The following is a 16,805-nucleotide window of genomic DNA, read 5'->3' as shown; positions in this document are numbered from 1 at the left end:
GTGAAGGCTTGGGAAGTACTTGAAGTGTGCTTAGTCCTAAATAGATAACCAAATGTACAGACCATGGTGAAAAGAAGATCAGAAGATTCCAGCCCTTTCAGAGAACATTAATGTACCCTAGACAGCTAAGCCAGCATGAATTCATCTGCTTTGGAGCTGTATTTCATCTCACTACTGTTGTCTAAAGTCAAACACAATAGCCCGGACAATGTGAGCTCGCTGCCTCCAGTATACAACAAAGGACTTTAAATTCTTTTTGTCCCCAGTGATCGATACTGGGTCTAAAAGGAAAACAGAGAAAGCCACTGTATGTAATTTGGTTTTCATCAATACTGCATTTCTATTGAAAACAGTGATCAAAAATGTTTGCTGCTTCCTACGAAGCAGATTGTAAGTAGGAAATATTTATTGATTTACTTTGTGATTTTTTTTTCTTTAAGTAAGAGGCAAAAGAAGAAAATGATTTAAAAAGTTAGCTTTATAAGCGAGCAGCAGATATGTACAAGAAGATACCTGTTGTGAAGTTACGGGAATAGCTGGATAATTATTATCATCTGCTAACTAAACGTAAATGAATAACACAGTCACCACACTGAAGACGTTCACAACCTTTACAACTGACCAGGTTATACACATACTGGTACAACGTGTAGTGCTAACCATACCATTCATTCCTTCTTTGGATTTTTCCTGAGGACATTAGCTTACAATATCTCTCTCTCTCTTTCTCTCTCTCTCTCTCTATTCCTTCCTTTCCTCCCTCCTTTCCTCCCTCCTTTTCTCCCTGCTTCCCTTCCTTCCTCTCTCTCTGTCCATCTGGTCCATCTCTCTTTTTCTTGTCTTTTCACAGCTATCTCCCTGACCATAATACATTTTGAATACATTTGTCAAATGTCATTGCAGCTGGCTGAAGGAGGTAAGTTTCACATGTAAGTTTGCTACTTTATACCTCACGTAGTCCTGTGCAGAGCAGAGACCCACATCTCTGTCCTGCTGAACAAAAGCCTTCAGCATACCCTCAAGAGGTGCCTGTACGGATAATCAGCACATGAAGCTCAAAATCAACTGGAGCTAAGTGTGCATACACGCACACACACACTGTTGCCTATGGCAGAAACATGAACAAGCAGGGCTTGCTGTGTGGGAGGAAAGCTGAAGAATGCAAGCTCAGGGGGGACAAGGAACATGAGACAGGAGCTAAGGGCATTTCTGAAAGTGATGCACAGGGCACAAATGACACATCCATCATAAACCAGGGTTCTCAATTCAGCTACCCCCAAGGCCATGAATTTCTGCTCTTTTTCTGCACATTCTATGAAAAGCAAGAGCTGTACCTGATCTCAAGCAAACCAAATAAAATATTAATTCAATTCCCTTGCGCAAATGCTTGGTGCTGTGAGAGCCGTTACAGTGGATGGCACAGAGAAGACTCCTTTGGCAACAGAAAATACTTGTATCTGCATGGCTTCCCTGCTGAGACAATTCTCACCGTAGGCCTTTTTGCCAATTAAAACTTGAAGGATTGTCCTGTTGTTGCAGAAGATGAGTAGTTTCAGAAGTAACTACTTGTGCGCATTTCAGGTTGCATTTAGGTTACTGTGGGAGCGTTCACGTCCCCAGAGGTTCATTTCTGCTCTCCAGGCCCTCCATGTTGTGCTGACATAGTCATTTGGCAGGGTGGGCTGACGAGAAAAAGATACAGGTAAGAAATAATCCACCAGAACAAAAGGTTTATTTTTCAGCCAGACCAGGCTCCCTTATGCTAGCAGGCATCAGGGGACAGACAACACTATGATAAGGATGAGCAGTCAGACATGACAGACTTCATTAGAACATGGTACTGCCCCAAAATTACTGGTGACTTTTCTCCTTCAGTCTTTCAGATCTAACAGGAGCTGTTTTACAGGAATAAGCCTTTAAGGGTGGATGTTTTTATTCCCCAAAAAGCAGGCAACTGAGCAAGCTAGCAGCAGAGAAGACTATAAAGAAAGGCTCCACACACAAATACAATTACTTAAACATTTATCCCTGAAGAAAAGGCCTTGTGGCCCGTTCCTGTTAATTTGCTACTGCCAAATTGTTCTGCTAGCTGAAACCCCATCTGAAATGTAATACTGGGTGCAATGTGACATGTGTTTCTGCTGATGTCACTCAGTAGCTCTCCCACACACATGCTGTCACAGGAAGGAATAAATATTTTTTTGTTTCTCACAAATTCTGCAGTTCTCATCCTGCTAAGAACACATTAATGGTCTTCCAAGGGATGTATAACGCTCTTTCTCACCCTCCTACTCTCGCGTGCCCTTTTGCCTCTGTTCTGTGCTAGGATCTGTCATGTTTCCAGTGCACCAACACTTGAGGCCTGATGACATCTAAGTGGAAGGTGAAGTATGAATCACTGTCATTAAAGAGTGGCAGGCAAAGAAAGAGGTGGAGATAAAAGAAGGATTTGGGAAAACAAATAATCTGAAAAATGTCTTCTATTGTCCTTCCTTGCTATTTCATGTATTAACATGCATCTGGGCAAGTGCCTCACATGTCGCTGGCAGAGCAAGTCACTACAGCAACCAAAGCCTGATGCTACGATGCTCGTAGTACGAGCATTACTGTACCTTTGGCTTTTTGCCCCTTCACCCACATGGTCTCCACAATAAAAAGCCTTTCAGCTTTTGCCAGCCGTATGAAGCGAGACCCATAGGCACCCCTAACCAAACTGCTTATTAGGGGGAACGAAATAAGCTGATTAATTAAATAACAAAAAAGTACATTGCGCTAGAAGCATCCAACCAGAGGACTGAGCTCCAGCAAAATGCAAGCTGTGCTTAACTAGGGAGCCAATATTACAGTGAAGGACAGAAAACTTCCTCAGTGGCACGTTTGAGGTGTCTGCAGCTATTTCCAGCATGACGGGCACAACGTGAAGGCTGCGCACAAGGGGACCGCGGGAAGAAGCGGGAAGCGGTGCCATGCTGCCTCCTCTCCTATCCATTTTCTTTTTTTTCTCCTTTTTTCTCCCCTCTCCCTCGAAGCCAGGCAGCCTGACTCGGCCAAAAGCCTGGGCGAGGGGCCGGGGACTCGAAGAACGAGGAGGAAACGAGAAAAGGACCCGGGCTGCGCCGCACGGGCGGCGGCCGTGCCGCAGAGGCGGGGTCTCGGGGTCCGAGCTCCCCACCCGGCTCTCCGGGGCAGGGCTCCGGGCAGGTTTTGGGCAGCCGTAGAGGACGACGCAGCTCCGGCAGCGGTCAGGGTAACATTTCTTTCCTCGCTTCTTGCGAGAGCAGCAGGAGGAGGGGACCCCACCTGCGGGGCAGCTCCCCCCGGGCACTTCGGCTTTCCGTTCACACGCGTTGCTGCGCCGCTTCGGTTCATCCCTCTCTCGTCCTTCCCCTCTTTCCGAGCATCTCTGTGCCGGCGCAGTCACATGTTTGGGCTCAGATGCCTTTAATCCCACCCTCACTTGCCCGAGAGGGAGGAGAAGAGGGAGGAAGGAATAAATAAATAAAAAAAAAAAAAAAGAAGGAAAAAGAAATTGCGGGAGCGAAGTGAGCAACAAGCGGAGCGGCGGAGAGCGGGGCCGGACGGCTGCCCCGGGCGGGGGCAGGGTAATTAATGAATTAATTAATTGGTCGGTCCTCGTCACGATGCCTTTTGCTGCTGGAGGCGGGGGGGGGGTGTCCAGGTGGAAGGTGGGCCGGGGGTGTCGCGGAGGTGTCACCCCGCGCAAGTGCCGCGCATCCCTGGGTCAGCGCGCAGGGGGATGCGTGGCCGGCGGGGAGGGCTTGGGGTGCCCGGAGACCCCCAGAAAAGTGTCCTTCCCCCCAGGGAAAGAGTGGGAGGGCACCAAAAAACCGGCACCGTGTTACGGAAACAACAAGAAAAAAAAATAGCCAGCTTCCTTCCTGTGGTGGGTGTCAGCTAAAGGAGCCCTCGGCATAAGTTTATTTTGGGGCAAAAATCAGGGTGAGGGGGGGTCGGGACCGGGTGCGGTGGGATGCCGTCGGTGCGTTTTGGTGCTGAGGGCAGGGAGCTGGGGGGGGGTCTGCTCTGCTTATCCAACGCCCCCTCCGCTGTGACCATCCCAGTAAGGTAACTGCTGTAATCCCAGCGCTTTGTGGGTCACCTTGTGCTGCTACCTGGCAGCTCTCCCTAAAGGAAAGGGGGGCAGCTAGGAAGACTAAGGGCTGAAGTCACTGGCACCTAAAAGCATAGGTTTTGGAAGAAATGTGCAGCCGAGCTGACGGTGCAGCAAAATGTGAAGTCACGCCAGTGTGAACTGCAGGCTTGCTTGCTCTCATGCAGCTGCTGAGAAAACAACTTTGTGTACACCCAATGGCTGCCATAAAGACACACCAGGTTCAGCAAGCACAAAAAACAACTACCCTCCTGCCCGTGTGAAATGTGCTGCTTTCTGGTTAGCCCAACAAGGGCAGTACTAATTATATAACAGAATATTTTCCAGCTTCTGTATTTAGCCCATTTTCTTCCTGTGGGGATCAAACACAGCACTTTCCAGAACCGGGACATCACACTTAACAGGCCTTTCAGGAAAAGCAGCCTGTTTTATACATGGGGAGAGGAGAAGGAAAATGCTGAATCCCTTGGTGTCAAGTGAATACAGAGGAAAAGGCTGTAGTATTTTTAACATTAGTAGATGTTGTCTCCCTAAAAAGAGAAGTGATGTTTATCAGAATGACTAAACAGTTTTGCTTTCAAACACCGGTCAGAATCAAAATGTCATGGTAGTCACCTGGTACAGTTTTGCATTTTCATTGTTACACAGACGTGTCCCAACAGGAAACGTACAGCCTTATCAGCAAAGGCCTTTGCTCGCAGAAGTAGGGTCACATTTCCTTATTACCGGGTTTTTATTCTTTGCAGTCATAAATGAAGAACAGTAAAGCTGCAACGTTCTCTGAGTGGTGCAGCCACCACCACATCCATTTGCTTTTCTTTTCCCTGTCTGTGTCCATACACCCACACCCCCAGCCCTGCCCAAATCCCAGGTACTTGGGGATCTGTCTATCCGTCTAACTGGCATGTTGCTCTTCCAGGCACTGTGAAATGTGGCTGGTTTCCTAGCAAGCCCCAGGGGTGCAACTGCACGTAGAAATTGCACAGAAAAGCTGCGGGGGATGAGCTATTCCGCAATGGCTTCGGTGGGATATCTCATTCCTGCCCCTTCTCTAATAGCTCCTGCTGGACAGACTTCTCCAGGAATGAGAATTCTCCTTGCTGATCTGTTCAGGTTGTTTTCATTTGCATAGAGTTGCTGTTACTTCAGAATGCCATATTTAGTAGCTGCTTTTTCAATAGTTACCTTAGATAACTTACCTGTGTGGGTTACCAATGTGATTAAAATATAAAATACCATTTGTGCGTGACAACAAAACCAGACTGATCTCTTACATTTCTGGGGAAAACAGATTCTCTCTTGCCTTTTATATGTGTAGGCTGAGGATCCACTATGGTAGAAATCACCTCTTGTTGTATTTATGTTCAGTATCTTGCATGCAGAGGCCATGGTCTCATTTTAATAAAAGACTGTGACATACAGCGAGTTAAAATAAAAAATACCTGTAGCACCTCTGGTGACTCAAATAATATTTAGCTTTGAGATTCCAAGAACTGATAGCAAAAGGTAATAGCTGGTGCCATTATTAGCAGCACCTTTGTTTAATACCATTTCTTTTTTAACAAATAGGGATGTAAATTTTGTGATAAAGCACGAGTGGGCTGAAACCAAAAGCCATGTCTCAGATTTTGGAGAGCGCCAGGCAGATCTCTGTGACAAAATGCAACAGTTTTTATGCAGATTATCAAATTCTGTAACAATGTGGGGGTTTTGTTTGTTTGTTTGTTTTGTTTCATTTTGTTTTACCTCTGTCACCGAAAAAAATGTACATTTAGATGGATACAGATTGCATAATTAATTTTAAAGCCACATAAACGTTTGGTGCCATCTTCTAAAATACAGTTCCTCACAAAACCCCTTGCCTCAAACCTCTATGTGAAGCTATTATTTTGCAGAACTCGCTTCTCCAGACTGCTTTTTACTCCCACTTGCTCTTAATACTGACTGATGTTGCTGCTCAATAGCAACAGGGGAATACACTGCTTTCCCGTGACTTTGCACAGCACCGAGGTGGCCAGCTGAAAGTCGACAGGTGTTGAAAATGGGCACTCTTCAGCTTTGTGTGGCAAAGGAAAAGTAACGTAACTAAGAAGGAAGAGAAAAGCTGGGGAAATAGTTAATTAAAATACATTCAGTTCATAGCCTGGTTCACTGATGTTCCACAGTTTTACTATCTTAATTCAAGGAATATGGAGAAAGTGTTTTCCAGCTGCCACACCCACGTACCTTGTCTTGTAGTTCAGTAGCTTCCAAACTGAAGTCCCCCTATATCCAGGGATTTCTGAACAACTTGTGAAGTTAACTACAATTAGTAGACAAGAGCCAGCCAACCTATCAGCAAATATACCTTCAAGATGGAATTCCAGAGTTTCTGAGGTTTACCAACAGGATAGAGTTACAAACCACTGTCTGTAGATCAGTGTATATATATATATATATATATATATATATAAAATAATGCTTAAATTCCAGCTTTCTGGACCAAAGAAGTTTTACTGTTCCTTGGCAGGCTGTGGGGAATGGCAGATCAGAACAGACTGCTGTGCCCTTGATTTCTACCTCTCATGCCATGTAACTCCTGCAGAAGACCACATCCAAACCCTTTCCAACTTCCTAACCACCCCTCTTACTCTTCCAGCTACCACTAATATGTTAGACCAAAACAGTGTTATGCCTTTAGTACATAGACAAAAAAAAAAGAAGTAAGTTTTCAGAGAGAACAGAGAAGTCATGTATCACCAGTAATAATGCTCTTTGCCATAGCAAGGAGCATTTTAGATGAAAGCTTAATGAAACAGCCTGGCTTATTTGACATCCATTGTGTTAAAGAAAGAAAGGCAAGCAGAACCTTTAATGACTTCCATAGCAAATGGCTGTTTCATTATAAATTTGTTTGTTACTGGCTATTAGCCATTCTGGCCAACTGTTGGCACTAGCATGCTCTACGTTTGTCTGCAAACAACATAAAGGCAACTGCCTTAAGCAGTGCTTGATAGAAGACATAAGAGATATATGTGGTACCTGCTAATAAATACTAAGAACAACTGCTGAGCTCCTTCCATTAGCATTCTGCTGAATGTTTTCAGTAGCACAGCTCTGGCCAAGTTGCTTTGTATTTTCCAGGGAGCCCAGCTCCCAGTTTTGTATTTAAATACAATGGTCAGATCTGCAAACACTTGGCTTCTACTTTTGACACTGCCGTTTTCAGTGTAAGCCTGAACACATTGCAGAAACATTATCTGGCAACTGACTTACTGAAAACTGTCAGAAAACCGGGAAAGAACTGTTGCACGATGAATTGCAGATGAAAAAAGCAGGCCATCTGGTCCAGTGATACTGATCAGCTGGTGGTGGGGACCTCACTTTTCAGAAGATACGAGTATCCATACAGCATTGTGAGCTGACAGCGTGAGTGTATGAAGCAGAAGGAAATTTCTGTGGCTCTTTGTGACTTCGTGGAGCTTGAATCAGCTTCCCTCAGATTCAAGCGGGACTGTTTGCTGGTGCACTAACAATGCCATCCTCAAGACAAAGCTCTTGTCTCTCTGCCAGAGGAAATCAGTCGGTAGAGAGACTTGGTCCTGAGGGTGCAGTGAGGCTGGGGAGGCATTTTTTTGCTCAAAGGTTTCAACTGGGGATGCCTCCGTGGGAAGAACACAAAAACCAAAGCTACAGCTTTGGACGCTGCTGCTACTACCACAGTGGCCAAGGTGGGGACTTGAACCACAAACACGTTACTGTCCCTGTTTCATACAGCAAGGACGCTGTGGCATCTGACAACGTGATTTCTTACAGCTGTTCCTTATGTTAGAAAAGTCCTGGTTTTTTCCATTGATAATGATCAGAACTTCAGTTAGGCAAAGGATCATTTAAGACGTAATCATGAGGGAATAATTATGGCCTTATCTCACAGAGGAGGCAGCAGAGGACGGAGATGCCCTCTCTTGCCTCAGCAATCCAGGAGCCTCCTAGAATTTCTCAGCTTTGAGACACGTGGGAGGCTTTGTTCCAGGAATACCTGCCCTTAGGACACCTCGAAGAGGTAGGCAGAAAATCAGCTTTCTCTTTTAAAGCACCAGAACAGGTGACAGTATTCTGCATCCCAAAGAGGAAATTGGGTGTTTTTCTACTCTTCCTTGGTGTATGCAGAGGTAACGTTTTCCTGAACAGTACAATTCAGCCAAGTAATTAGGAGGCTAATGAAGATGGGGATGTAGATTTTGGATGCGAATCAGGTGTTCTTGGAAGGAATCTGCATCATCAGGATCTAAATAAAGAAAAAAAAAAACAAAGCTTTGTATCATCACAGCTATATGTTTAAGTCATGGCTCAGTTCTACACAGAGCAGGTATAAAAATGTCTTCCCCTGCAAGCATTCACATGGCTGTGAAGTAACTATTCGTGAGTCATGCAGTTTGTTTTTAAAACACTGTAAAACCCCATTCCGATCTCTTTCTTTTCATCTCACACTTCATTTTGCTGTCTGAAATGCCACTTGAAAAAGAACGAACCCTGTAAAATGGTGAAAAGAAAGGAAGTGACAGTACTGACAGCTTCTGAAAAAAGAACATCTTCAGTAAACCCGGAACCATCCTAGTGGTTAGAAAACAGCCTGATGAGAAACTCCAGTCTCAAGTCCTGCATGTAAGATCAAATGTTATCTCTGTGAAAGCAAGAGTTTGTTGGCTCGATCTGGAGCTCCTGGTTCCCAGTGTAACAGCCAAGAAGTGGAGAGGAGGCCAATGCAGCATCCGCCTTCTTTTCTAAATCTTTCATCACATTTTTTTTTGCATGAACTAGAGTATTCGGCCTGTCTTAATACGGTCTTGACCATCGTTAGGCTCCTTGGCCATTCTGCTACCCAGTGAAAGCACCCTTTTCCTCTGGAGGTAAGCTGCCATTTGGCATGGCAGCCAATGTGCATGCTAACAGCCTAGGCGGCAGAGGAAGTCTGGAGGAGAGGCACAAGTGCCTGTTAGATGGTTGCTTTCCTCGAGTTGCAAAACCAGTGCAAGTCCCTTAGCAAGATCGTGAATTTTGTTACTGTGGAGGCGAAGCAAAGAAAGCCAGGTTCATTCGGGAAGGCCAGTGAATAGGGACAACCCAGCAAGGTGCCCGCCTGCTCCTCCTTGTGTCAGGAGCCCGGAGCTGGGCAGGGGGAGTCCCAGGGCTGGGGGAGGACCAGCTGGCACAGCAGACTTGGGGAGCCCCCCCGGCACCTGGCCAGCACCATCCTGTGCTGCCACTGATCCTGCACCTGGAGCAGCTGTGGAGGAGCAGGACCCCAGGCGAGTCGCTCTGTGGTTCATAGGAGAGGCTGAAGCCTGTGGAGCTCAGCCAGCTGCCAGGCAGCTGCTCCCAGTGCTGCAGGGAGGATGCAAGATCCTCTTCTGTGTGAGAAAAAAAAAAAAATATGAAAAAATGAGGGTTCCTGCTTGGGTGAGGGTTATTAATGCACGAATGTATATCCCAGAACCTACAGAGCTCACCGCAGGCTCACAGCTCCCATAGCGCAGATCACTGGCAGAGCTGGCAGATGAAAAGTCAGTTTCTTTACCACCTGGGAACTAAACTATCTTTTAGCTCTTCTGCATCTCCTTTGTGTTTTCCCATTGTGGTCATCACTTTCACATTTGGAGCCTGACTTAGTCACAGTGCCAACAGTACTGCTTACATCACGAGGAGGCTTAAAAGTATGCCAGTGTGAGTTGGGACTTGTAGTTGTGTGTTCCTTTAGCATTTGCTATTGGTTAGCAGAAAAAGAGAACAGGAACAGCCCTGGGTTTTGGATGAATTAGTGAATTTAAATGTGAGATCTTTACATCTGATGGATTTCAGGTTTGCATACTGTGGATCACGATGGCTTGGATCTGGTGGCTGAAATGCAACCATCACCTTTAAGGCCTTCACAAGGTCCACTGGTGCAATACAATACACTGTGTATGAAACAAGATTGTGTAATCAGGAAACAAACAAAAAAAACACCTATGGGAACACAACTGTAGTTTCCCATGCATCGATGTGCAGATTTGTTATTTGTTATCTTTACTTACATTAATCTTTGAAATCTTGTGTTTTCATGACTCATGAGATAGCACAACACTGATGTCACAATCTATCCATGGACTATTTGAAGTGTCACAGTATGAAGGACCTGGTCTCTGACAGAGATTTGGAGTAAATCTCTTATATTATCCATTTATCTTAGTAAAAGGCCTTTGATATAAGATCACCAGATTGCCACACAGCAATAGGAAGTAGTTCTCTTAATAGTAAATATGCCAAATCTGTGACTCCAGTAATGAAAGCAGTTCTGAAGTAGTCCCAGATTCAAACACCGTTTACTGTTCTGAGTCATTCCTTCTTTAAGAAGCGTTTGGACTATGCACTTAGTCACATGGTCTGAATTTTTGGATAGACCTGTGTGGTGCCAAGAGTTGGACTCGATGGTCCTTATGGGTCCCTTCCAACTCGGAATATTCTATGATTCTATGATTCTGTGTGGTGGCCCTTTCTTCTGAGATAGAGTAGAAATGTCATGGCACTGATTTCTTTCCATCCACACATCATTCCTCAGGATGCTTCAGAAAACAGGATAGAAGGAAAATGGGTAACATTTTGGTCTGGGAGCACCATTTAATGGTTAGAACTTCGTGAAGGCAGAAGGTTAAAAATGGGAGAAACTCTCCACTAAATGGGGGACGGAGTCAGTCAACTGAGGGGCATGAATAACTCATTTCATAAGGGGAGGGAGTGGAAAGTAAAAAGGAAAGGCAAACAGCAGACTAAAAAGGGAAATTACTGGCACAGGATAATTTATATGAATAGCCTAAATGCCACAGTTTATTGTAAGCCTGGCAGTTAGTTGTCCATAGCAGCCCAGAGAAGAACAGAAAAGCCGAAATGGCAAAATCTCATTTCTGTGAAGGTGGGTGCTTGCTTGAAGTGTGTGTGTGCATATGTGCATATAAACATATATAAATGCTGCAGATTCAAATGAAAGGCATAAGCTTTTAAGTTATAAATATGAGTAACTGGCTCAACTGCAAGTTGTTAATCCTGCTGCTACCGTGTATTTCGCAGTGTCTAGGGAGGAGGAGACATTTGAGACACATTACACCTAGTGTACACATGCCTGTAGTGAAGTAAATTGGTATGTTTGTTATCTAACTTCACACTCTGTGGAGTAAAGTATAAACACATGCACGCTTTTGGAAGTGTGTGAGCAACAGAAGGGAAGCATGTGTCACTCCACAGAGGTAAAAGTTTGTCTTTCAAATATGTGCTAGGCGGAGATACCAGAGATCTGGCTTTGGTTCTTGGCTACGACCCAAATTTTACTGTGTCACTGCGACCAAAGAATGGTATCTCTGCTTTTAACATGAAGTTCTCTGTCTTTAACAGAAAAGGATTTCTTTGTCCAAACCTCCTGCACCCCTGTTGCCTGTTTGTTATACATTTCAAGCACAGTAACAAACAGCAAAGTCCTATCTCGGCTAACTCAGGTCGGAGCTCCTATGTGCTGAAAAGGCCATGGGGCACTTTGCAGGTAACCAAGTTTGGCTCATCTTTCCTTGGCCTCCTGCAACAATTCTGTGATGCCCCCACCGCAGAGGACTCCTCAGCAGCCTTTTCTTTTGACCTACTCAGTGACTAGCCTCAGCTTTCCATTTCCTTGAATCGTGGTCTTCCCACTCTGTTCCTATTTCACTAACCACCTTTTTTCTTCCTCTCTAGGAAGAAAAACTTTGGCAGCCACTGCTGCAGTGATGTCTTGCAATCCAGAGAAGAGGCAGTGGAAGTGAAGGAGAGAGGGCATGAGTAGAGCAGGAGTGCCCCCCTTCTGCAGCAGCGATGTTACACCACGCCTGGCAGCTCTATGGGAGGTGGTGCCGTTGGTCCAGTCCTTTTGTCCACCTCCTCACACTGACTGTAGTGACATTCGGTGTGCTGGCTCCTTTGATTTGCCACCGGCTCCTCCACTCCTATTTTTATTTGCGGCGCTGGCACCTGAATCCCATGAGCCAGGAGTTCCTGAAGCAGAACCAGCAGGAGGGCCAGGCTGCCCTCCATTACTTTGAGAAGCTGCAGATACCAAACATCTCCAAGACCTCTGGCAGCGAGACCTTTCGGCCCTTGTTGCTGGTCACCATTATCACTGTGCAGAGGAGGAATGATTTCCACTACGTCTTGCAGGTGGCCTCTCGCTTCCACCACCTCCTCCAGCAATGTGGTGCACGCTGCCAGAGCCACCGTGTCCTCCTCTGTAACGTGGAGTCAGACCCCAGCCGCCACCAGGATGTCAGGCTGCTGAGCAGCTTCTTTCCAATGGTCAGTCGTGACAAAACTGGGGAGGACCCTGACCCTGGATTGAACCAGTTTGAGAAGGAGAAGCAGGACTATGTTTTCTGCCTTGAGCAGTCACTCTTGGCATATAACCCAGAATATGTCCTGGTAGTGGAAGATGACGCTGTGCCAGAAGACGAGATATTCCCTGTCTTGCAGCACCTCTTGTTGGCCCGATTCTCCAAACCGTACCTCAGAGATGCACTCTACTTCAAGCTTTACCATCCTGAGAGGCTTCAGCACTATGTCAACCCCGAGCCCATGCGAATCCTCGAGTGGCTGGGCCTGGGCATGTTTCTGGGGCCTGTGCTGAACTGTGGGTACTCCTGGGCAACTGGTCGCCCAGGCCTGAGCTGGCCCATCATCTTGTTCTTTGCTTTGTACAGCATGGCTTTGTCAGAGCTGGTGGGACGGCACTACTTGCTGGAGCTGCGTCGGCTGGCCCCCATGCTGTATAACGTCGTGCCGGTCACTGAGTGCTGCACGCCTGCCATGCTCTTCTCTGCTCCTTCTGCCCAACGTGCCTTAGGTTACCTGAAGGGGCTGCAATGCCGACAGGGTTTTGCGAAGGACATTGCCCTCTACTCGCTGCTGCACGCTAAGGGGGAGAGTGCCTACGTGGTGGAACCCAATCTGGTCCGGCACGTGGGAATGTATTCCAGCCTTCGTCTAAATGACAACCCCAAACTGCTGTGATGGGTTCACGCCTTTCGTGACTCAAAGCCCTGAGAGCCTTGCCTCTGGGCTGAGAGATGCCGTGCAAGCTCAGATGCTGTGCCACTCACAACAAACATCAAGTGTCTCCAAGTGGCCAAAGAACACCTTTATTGCACAAAAAAAAAAAAAAAAGTTAAAAAAAAAATCATGTACACGGGGACCTTGTTTAATATATACTTTGAACTAATCACCGTACACCGTGGGGAGGGAAGTAGAGGCTTTCAGCTGAAGGTGTGGATTATCTGCTCTCCACCATTCTTAGCAAAAAGCTCTCACAACAATATAAACAGCTATACAGCATACTCTCCACTGGTGACAGAAATCTTCAACTTAGGGCAACAACAATGCTGGACAAAGTGAATGTTTCAAATTCAACCTAGTGAGGAGGAAGAGCCTTTATTTGTCCATCCTCACTAAGGTCTGATGTGTGACCTTTCTGCTTCAAAGCTGTGTTTTTGAGCAGATCTTTCAGAGGTACCGTGGTTATAATGAGAACTTTCCCTGAAATTTCACGTAGATTCCACAAATTTCACTAAGCCTCTATTTCTTACTGTCTCACCGTACAGATCCTGTCCGTACTGCTACCATTCCCACTCCTTTTTCTTGGAACAGAGGCTCCTAAAAGCTTAAGTCTCTGCTTCTTTGTTAAAGGTCAACTCTGAGGGTAGGAATAGGAAAACGTAATGACAGCCATTAGTCACAAATGCACACTCTCATGGATACATTTCCAGATGTTATAAATAATACAGGGTGACTAACATGTTGCTTGGTATCACCGCGAGCTGTAGTGGATCCAGGTCATTAAAAGAGGCCTTATCAGTTGCTGATTGGACTTAGACATTCAACATGAATTTACCTTGACTTCCTATCAGCACAAAGTCAAAGGGGAGATTACATCAGCTGCCATGGTGCAGGATCCTTTATTTCATTTTGGAGCTACAGTTCCCAGCTCTGCTTAAATGGTTTGTTCACTGTTCCTGGCAACAAACAAACTGTCCATAAGCAGCAAAGCTATCTGCTCCTAAAACCAAGCAACAGTACCACAATAGATCAGGTTGCCACTCTTACACCAACCCACTAACTTACTGTGGTTGTTGGGCATTCGGGATGGGTACTTTGTACCCCAGCTGCGAGCACAGTTAAATATAAAACTGTGGGGATGGCAGAAATCTCATATAAGCTCAAAACTGTCACTTAAATGTTTCTGTCTGAAAATAACACACCCAGACTTCAGTGAGCTTTGAATCAAATTCACTTACTGGTGGAGTTTGGTTGAACTACATTTGAAACCATTTTCCTAGCTTCAGAATGAACCAAGTACAATATTTTCACAGAGTTTTGATGGGATTGTTTGTGTTGAGTGTTGTTTTTTTCGTTGTTTTTTTCTTTGTTTTTGGTGAAGGAAGAGCTCTACTTTGAATTTTACTTCCCCCAGTCTCTCCTGGGTGAGTTAAACCTTTAGCTTTTAACAAGTCTCGTTGCAGGTTGGAAAGGCATACAGCTCCTGAGAGATGAAACTAAAGAAAATATTTGCAGACCTCCACCCGTCAGTCCACGATGGGTGCTGAACACACAAAACACGTGCATAATGCAAGCTAGCCAGTGAAGAACGTCCTCACCGCCCTGAGCAGTGCATGCTCAGGCACGTGAACTTTGCTGTCTCAGTAGATCAGCTGGGACACTTTAATGACATCTTTGGAAATCAGACGGGAGTAAGGGTTGCTTGTGGATTTCATGTCATTCCAACGGCAAAACATTTCTTCTGTCAGAAGACGAAGGAAAAATTGCACAGGCAGAACTAAGCCATTAATCTTTATGCACTGAAAACCCCAAAGATATCAAAGCGGTCACACAGAACCACCAGCGGCAGGTGTGCAAACCTGTTCTCAGGCTTCTCTATAACATGGCAGGATTTGATGGCAGGAATTGAGTGTCACTGTCTATTTATTCCACTAAGTGCCTGCACCTGCAAATACAAGTTGTTTGCTTATGCTCCTTCAGCTGTGAATGTTTCAGTGTGCTGTGCTTTGTCTTCACTCTTTTTTTATCTTTGTACTGTACAAATCCAGAACAATGCCCTGTTCTTTTGTGAGGGCCCACTTGTTATCACAGTGAAAATCTCACAGCAAGGTACAGTAAGTGGGATAGGGAAAGGAAAAAGGAGGGAAGGAAAAGGAAGAAAGGAATGTTAGAAAAGAAACCAACTGACTATATGGCGTTAATAAATGTTTTGATGTGGGAAATGATTAATCTGTTTGTCTTCACGTTATTTTCCTTTTTTTTTTTAATTTAATTAAATTTAATTTTTTTCCCAGTAGTACATAATCTGTGCTCCAGAAGTCAATAATTTCACTGAACCTCATATCTGAAAATTGAGAACATGAACTTGAGGCATCCATTCTAAATTAGGAAACAATTTTCAGGGCAAAAGAGCCATGGGAATTTGGCTAGGAGAATCATTTGCAAACAACATTTAGAGGGGCTACAGCTTTGCCTTGCCAGTGACGGAGTTCCTGATAAACCTGTCAGGAAAGAGACCCCTTCTGAAGGAACAGGCTAACAGAGGTTTCCGGTCCTTCTGGAGTTATTACCTTAAGTGCTCAATTCACCTTTAAAACAGAGGTGGGTCTTCTCACTGAGCCATCTGGGAGCTTCTGAGTCATTCAGGTACTGAGCACCCACCATGACACTGTGACAGCTCAGACAAGCATGCTCGCTGCTGCTCCTGAACTCTGAAAAGTGTATATATAGTTTTTTGTTAATGTTTTCTTTACTACAAGTTTTATAAAAAATGACAAGCCGGAGAATTATACTTTGCCCTTGGAACAAAAATGGGTGGTTAGTTATTAATGTGGTTTTGTTCCATGGTTTGGGCTACAAATACCATTTTGGCTACAAATGCAGTTTCAAACACACAAATCTTTTACTTCTCTTTTGCATTAAGAGAGTGGAGCTGAGCTGCCATATCTCAGGCTATGTAAGTTCAAGGGTTCAAGGCTAGCATAAACTCCTTGAAACACAGCCTTGAGATCATTCTTACATTCAAAAAAATCAGGCTGACAATTTCTGAAATAAACAATACAGGTTTTCCTGGGTGTTGATTCATTCCCAATAGTTCTGAGACTATTTTTCAATGCAGCAGCTATTGTTTTCACAAGAGGATTCTTGCTTGACAGGACAGATCGCAGGACTCAAAATGCAAAATTATTCAATTAAACAAAAAACTACCTCTGTTTCCAAAGCATATCCAACATAAGCATGATTCCGGGCAGAACATAAAGCATAAATTGATAGGTCTTTCTTACACTGGAAGACCAAGCAGATTTTCTAACTATAACAGGTATCAATGTCTTAGTGAGAAGGCATTACATTTGAAGAGAGAAGGAAAAACACTTCCTCTCAGTTTTGAGGAGTTGTGAATAGCCAGACTGGATATTTCAAAAGCAGTATGTCTGGACGCAGGGTGTTTTTGTTTTAAATCTAGGAGTTTAGTTTTCTAAAGATATTTGCAAGCAAACTTTCTACAAAATAAACAATGTTTCTATTAAAACTCCATTGTCTCTGCTTTCTGTATGTCACTGTTAGTCTTCCTGACTGGCAGGTCTATCTC

General features: G+C 44.9%; 1 protein-coding gene across 2 annotated transcripts; it reads left to right on the top strand.

Moving 5' to 3' along the window:
• Positions 1 to 1,716: 1,716 nt before the first annotated feature.
• PGAP4 (post-GPI attachment to proteins GalNAc transferase 4) lies at positions 1,717 to 15,441 on the top strand. Of its 2 annotated transcripts, none has more exons than XM_040540382.1 (2): positions 1,717 to 3,602; positions 11,870 to 15,441. In XM_040540382.1, exon 2 carries the CDS (start codon positions 11,987 to 11,989, stop codon positions 13,172 to 13,174), a length of 1,188 nt encoding a protein of 395 aa, XP_040396316.1. In that variant the 5' UTR covers positions 1,717 to 3,602; positions 11,870 to 11,986; the 3' UTR covers positions 13,175 to 15,441. The 2 variants fall into 2 exon arrangements, with proteins under 2 accessions (XP_040396316.1, XP_040396317.1); XM_040540383.1 differs by having other exon boundaries at positions 2,918 to 3,247.
• Positions 15,442 to 16,805: the final 1,364 nt, after the last annotated feature.

This window comes from Cygnus olor, chromosome Z (assembly GCF_009769625.2).
Source record: "Cygnus olor isolate bCygOlo1 chromosome Z, bCygOlo1.pri.v2, whole genome shotgun sequence".
NCBI classification, from domain to species: domain Eukaryota; kingdom Metazoa; phylum Chordata; class Aves; order Anseriformes; family Anatidae; genus Cygnus; species Cygnus olor.
Note: the sequence above shows the minus strand (reverse complement) of the source record. Positions and strands in the feature narration are given on the sequence as shown.

Coding starts and splice junctions, on each gene's coding strand:
- PGAP4 (XM_040540382.1), top strand. CDS start 11,987: ATGTTACACCACGCCTGGCAGCTCTATGGGAGGTGGTGCCGTTGGTCC.